The sequence below is a fragment of the Physcomitrium patens genome, chromosome 6 (genome assembly GCF_059467195.1).
Source record: "Physcomitrium patens ecotype Gransden chromosome 6, ASM5946719v1, whole genome shotgun sequence".
Taxonomy (NCBI): Eukaryota; Viridiplantae; Streptophyta; class Bryopsida; order Funariales; family Funariaceae; genus Physcomitrium; species Physcomitrium patens.
In genome coordinates, this window is record NC_143415.1 from 7,566,047 (window position 1) to 7,571,769 (window position 5,723).

The window sequence follows — 5,723 nt, forward strand, 5'->3', positions numbered from 1 at the left end:
TATATATATATATATATATATATATATATATTACATGTTCACAAGAATTTTAAAATTTGGCATTAATCAGATGTTCAGTTTTATTTTTTTAATTATACACATTATGAATTCATTTACTATATTAATCTACATATTTTAAAATTGAGAATATGCATATGAACATAAATGTAAATTTTATAATGACATCAATATATAATGCATAACGGTTTTATTCATGACATTTGATGATTCTATTTAATGTTATTTTTTTCTTTCTTTCTTTGGTAGGCAAATTATCTTGTTGCATCTTATTTTACTATTTAAACTATTAACTATTGATGAAACAGTTCAAAATGATTGGTTTCAAACTTAAGTTAATTATCACTAATGAAAAAAATAATTAAATAGACTCTGTTTTAATTAAATACATAAAGCTATTTTGAATATAGGTAAGAAATTCTAAACATTTAAACCAATACATATTTGAACCAATAGATGTTTGAAATAGTCAAGAATTATTACAAAAAGAAGAAAGAACAAACAAACAAATACATACATACATACATATTACTTCATTCCATCATAAATAAATATAAGAAATTAAATTGCACACAAAAACACTTAAGCATGTTAAATTTAAATCATTATGTAAGAACATATTACATAGTTTTGCATAACCAACCAAGCACCAAACTCCCTAGTTTGGTGCACTCTAGCACTGTTATGCATGGTTGACTAACAATTTGTCAAGTCAAGTCATCCCCTCTCAAAGAATCATTTTCAATGCAAAATAATAAATACGTATATACCCATTACCGACATTTACAGACATGATGTACGTTGCAATCTTTTCCAACTAACAAAAGACAGAAAATTGTCAAAAGATATTCCCAGGTCCTCTCACTTGTATCATAAAAAAGTGACCCCCTACGACAATAACCCAGCCCATACCTCCAGCAATATACAGCACCCTTCTCTTAATGGGGGGGGGGGAGGGGGGGGGGACCTTCTTCTGGTTCCATATAAAAAATCCATAAAGTAGGAGAAACCCTAGAAATCAGAAAGTAACTCCTCGTGGAGGGGGACAGAAAAAGGCCCATAATAGCATCCGCCCCCCCTCCTCATTAAGACGTGGTGCTGTGAATTGCTGGATCCAACCATACACACATTACATGGACACACTCACTCTAAGCAAAACTAAAAAAAAAAAACAAAAAAAAAAAAACTAATATTAAAAATCATACTACCAGAAAACAACCTCCATAAAGACGTCGTAACGTATCACCGTGACATGCCCTAATTCCATGATGCCCGTCCGGGCAGGGTAGCTCGTCTCGAAACCCCGCCCAAAAAACAAACCGCCAGAAAGTAAAAATGCGGATGAGAAGTACCAACAGGGAATGTGGGGGCCTATGGTTGGGTCCCATTCGTCAGTCGCCGCACCCGCCCGAGCTCGTCCTCCTCGTGGTAGTCGTCGCCGGCGTCGTCGTTCAGCATGGGATTCCACACTTGCTCTGTCACTCTTTCTCTCTGTGTCACTCACACTCGGGGTTCTGTGTTGTGGGGCAGCATCGTCATCCGTGCGTGAGGGAGGGCAGACAAATGCCCAGACCGTCGTTTGCATGCATGGTGGGTGGGGGTGGCTTGGATGGTTTCTTGCGTTCTCCGCCCTTCCGCGCCGCCGCAGACGCGTCGAATGCCCTGGTGGGCTCTTCTTCGAGGGAAGTCTGTTGAGGTTGACTGCTGCGTTCGCTGATGTGGGGTACCACCAAGGGGATTTCGTGTTTAGCTTCTGGATTTTGTGGCTTGTCTCGTCGTTTTCGATGTTGCGTGGAGGAGTACGTGATGGGCAGGTCGCTCGAGTGTTAAGGTGGTGATGAATGTGAGGGATAGCAAGTGTGTGTGTGTGAGAGAGACAGAGAGAGAGAGCGGGGAGGAAAGAGAGCTTGAGCTGGGTGGAGAGTGTGTGATTGCTGCGAGTGGGGGTGTTGGGTTTGGTGGTTGTGGTGCCGAGGACCTAGTGTAGTGGAGTCTGTGATTGAGTTGGGTGGGGTTGGGGTGAGAAGGTGCCAGATGTGAATATGTGGCGATCTCCATTTTAGATCCACAGTTTCTGCGGTTATTATGGTGGTGACAAAAGATCCTTGATTTGTGTTCGAGGTCGATAGATGGATTTTTATTTCTCTTGGGAAGCAGAATCTTTACGCCCGCTCTAACTGTGTTGTCCGCCTGGTTGGAGTTGAGAGGAGTGGCTCATTGGCGTGACTGCATTTATTTTTTCACATTGCATCAGAGAATTGGGTATATCGAGGGGAAAACGACCGTCAAAATATATTCCTAACTTTTATTAGGCCTAGTTGACGTTCTCAGGGTGCACAGCCGACATCTATTGATAAGTTTCATCGCAACCCTAGCGACATTCGTTTTTCACGATCCATTTTATTGATCCGCTCCACTCCTCCGGTTTCAACTTGATCTCTTCTCGGAATCAATCCAATCAGGACTGCCCAGGACCATCATCACACGACGAACGGATGGCGGAGTATGAAGAAAATTTTGCAGCAGGACCAGTTCCATCTGAAGAGCCTCAGAAACGAATGGAAGACACAGAAGTTGCACTTCAGAAAGTCTTACACGATTGGGTAGGAAATATCAATACCAAGCCGGTCTCTATTATTGCAAGACTGCGCACTGTCGTGCGTCTGCACAAGTTACCTTCGAACGTTAACCACTTCACGTTGGCTGACGCTGTCAGTTGGACGCGTCAGGGACGACCTTGGAGAGGACTCCTGATCGCTGTAGTAAGTCCAATCTCTTATCAAGGAATACAAAGAGTTCTTTATCTTTCTGTAGATTGTTCTAAGCCATATGGTGTACCAATTTTATTCATTTAGCTCCATTTTAAGCCTCTCGCCAACATCTAAGGTTTCGAAATAATGAATGCCGTCTAGAAAAGAAGTGTATCACGGGAAAGTGATTCCACTTTTGAAATATTGTGAAAGAACTTTATCTTGTATCATGTGATATAGCTGGCCACTTTATGCGAAAAACCATTCCCGTGCATTGGATATTCAAGAGCCCTCATTTGCAGTATGCAGAAACATGGGAATTCTACATGACCGTGGTAACACCCACATTTTAGAAAACACTTAAACGACGGGCAATCTTCTGACGTTTTAATTGCAATTTCTGTGTGCAGGTGGCCTTAGCCTCTTTATTAGCACTGACGGGAATGGTGGCAGTGGCACTTCTTTTTATCTCATCTACCCTTAATGCTGCTCTTGCAAGTTTCTTGGTGACCGTTTCTACAGTTGGTTTTATCATGGCGTTTTTCTTCTCATCCATCACTGTCTTTTACGTGGGAGCGCTCGGCTTTGGCGGTCTCACGATAGGCTCGATTGCATTTTTTAGCGTTTGGGCAGTCATCATTCTCTCTGGTGAGAATCATGCTTTTCATGTGGGACTTTGTGTGGTCCAGATGCAACGTCTCATTTGTGTGTCGTGAAAATCATGTTGCTGTGATCAAATAGGCCCTTTAGAAAAATGACTTTCTCCCGTTTTATTTCTTATGTGGTAGAAATGACTTCAAAGTGGAGTTGACTTTCATAAGATTGTCGTCTCTTTAAAGCACCATCTTGGCAACTCTCTTTCTTTCTCAAACTATATTCTAGCCTTGATGTGAGTGGTGGCTGTTTGTAGCTTGACCACAGCTGAACAAGCTTGTTTCTTCGTGGTATAGGGTGGGCAGCAATCGCTTGGATCGTCTGGCAAGGGCTAAGGAAAGCTTTTCAGCTTGGACGGCATTTGGTGTTTTTAGCTGGTTCTTCTCTGTCCTCTTCTCCAGCTACACAGGAGCTACAACGCGTCTGGGTCACGTTCAAGTCCTCTCTGCCTCTGTTCAAGGCACAGAAAATAGCGATGGATTAACCATAAGAATTACGCCTCCAACATTACACAGTTAACAGTGTAGTCGTGCAAGGTCTGCACGAAACCAGGAGAGTTATCTTTATCTTCGTCGGGCTGTAGTCGATACTATGCTGCTTGTACATAACCACATTAAAAGGCAAAAAAGTTGATAATACCCGTAGTTGAACTGAGCACCATATAATCAATAGATAGCGGAGTAGAACACTACGTGTAGGAACCATTCAAATCACCTCACGTTGTATCATGGACTAGCTGCTGCCTATTTTGTAGCAACAATAGCGACCGTAGGGCTATACTCATTCATCATCGAGCTTGATGTTCATGTAGATCATTTTTTTTTGACAGAAGTTGTAATTCACAGCTTCTACAGCCACACAGAGAACAAATAAGTAGATTATTCATGTGATGAGTCTCCGAGACTGCATCGTACGTCGATTCTATTGTTCATGGATACTGCCTAATTGAGAATTCGTTCCAGTGTATCAAACTCAGGAGGCGGTTCGCCGAAGTGAGTCTACATCTCAACCATCTCAGTATCCCTCCACAACGACCTCTGCAAACCTCTCGGTGTGGAAACATCTTAGAATGGAGTCTGTCTGCAAGGATAGAATGAAATATCATTGAACCACAATTAGATGACGAAGCCGCTGCATGATACCTCGCGTTGACGGAAATCAAACCCTGAGAACAGAAGGCGAGGTCAAGAAAATGTCGGCTAATTAGGAGGTGGTAAGCTTCACGCATTGGACTCATCCACGATATTCATCCAATGAATGTACACGTGTGGTTGAAATAACAGATTACGAGGCGGACATTCATGTTTCGAAGGGAGGGGATATTCCACGTGGGTCGCATCGTTCTGCCACGAGGAATCCAGCTGGCCTCCAGTTTAAGATCACGCGTTTCCAAATTTATGCCTCGGGCAGCGTGTGGTGGCCTGCCCGGCTCAACTCAAGGTGGCCCACGGGTTCACATTTCGTCCAAGTGTGAAAAACTTTGGGCAGATGAAAAATAAATGATAAAGGACGGACAATATGTCACTCTTCCAAAGACAAATTTCTATGCATGTAATATAGGATATGCCATATACTAAAAATGGGGGAAGTTGAAACGTGTTTTTTTAATAAAAAAGAACACAAATAAATCCATAGCTTGTTAGAAGTCAGTACACACATTTGTGAAGTATCTTAAATATAATTTCCTAATAATGTGAAAAAAAAATCCCAATTTTATGTTGATAATTTTTGTACTGGAAAATAAAATAGGGAATTTAAGAATCTTGTAATTTCTTCAAATCACTTCAATCAAAATATAAGAATAGAAGATGTTAATAATATTTGAACCATTCTTTGATTATGATAACTTTCATTGATTACATTATCATTTTCTGCTAGTATCATCAATATTTAAGTTTTACATTTTAAAAATGGTCATTGTACTGAATCATAGTACAAATATTGTATTTAGTCTTAAAATACATTATTAATATTTCGATTGATTAAAATATAATAAAATCATGTATATATATATATATATATATATAATTATAATACTAAGTAATTTCTACACAATTATCTATTTAGCTACACAACAATCTGAGAAGATGCCAGAACTATATTTTAACCCTAAACCAATATAACAATCAAAACAATATTAATAACCAAATTAACATCAATCATTTATATAAATGATTATATTATGTAATATAAAGATTGTTCATGCACATAAATGTTTTTTCTACAAGATTTTATAGTTGCTAACAAAAGCATCAATATAAAATATTGACAAGAATTTATGCAGATATATCTGAAGACAAT

The 5,723-nt window shown here is 39.8% G+C and overlaps 1 protein-coding gene across 2 annotated transcripts; it reads left to right on the forward strand.

Annotated features, from left to right (window-relative positions):
- Positions 1–1,491: 1,491 nt before the first annotated feature.
- On the forward strand, positions 1,492–4,434 carry LOC112283086 (uncharacterized). Of its 2 annotated transcripts, none has more exons than XM_024521382.3 (3): positions 1,492–2,780; positions 3,179–3,416; positions 3,719–4,393. In XM_024521382.3, exons 1-3 carry the CDS (start codon positions 2,514–2,516, stop codon positions 3,904–3,906), a joined length of 693 nt encoding a protein of 230 aa, XP_024377150.1. In that variant the 5' UTR covers positions 1,492–2,513; the 3' UTR covers positions 3,907–4,393. The 2 variants fall into 2 exon arrangements, with proteins under 2 accessions (XP_024377150.1, XP_024377151.1); XM_024521383.3 differs by having other exon boundaries at positions 1,530–2,621; positions 3,719–4,434.
- Positions 4,435–5,723: the final 1,289 nt, after the last annotated feature.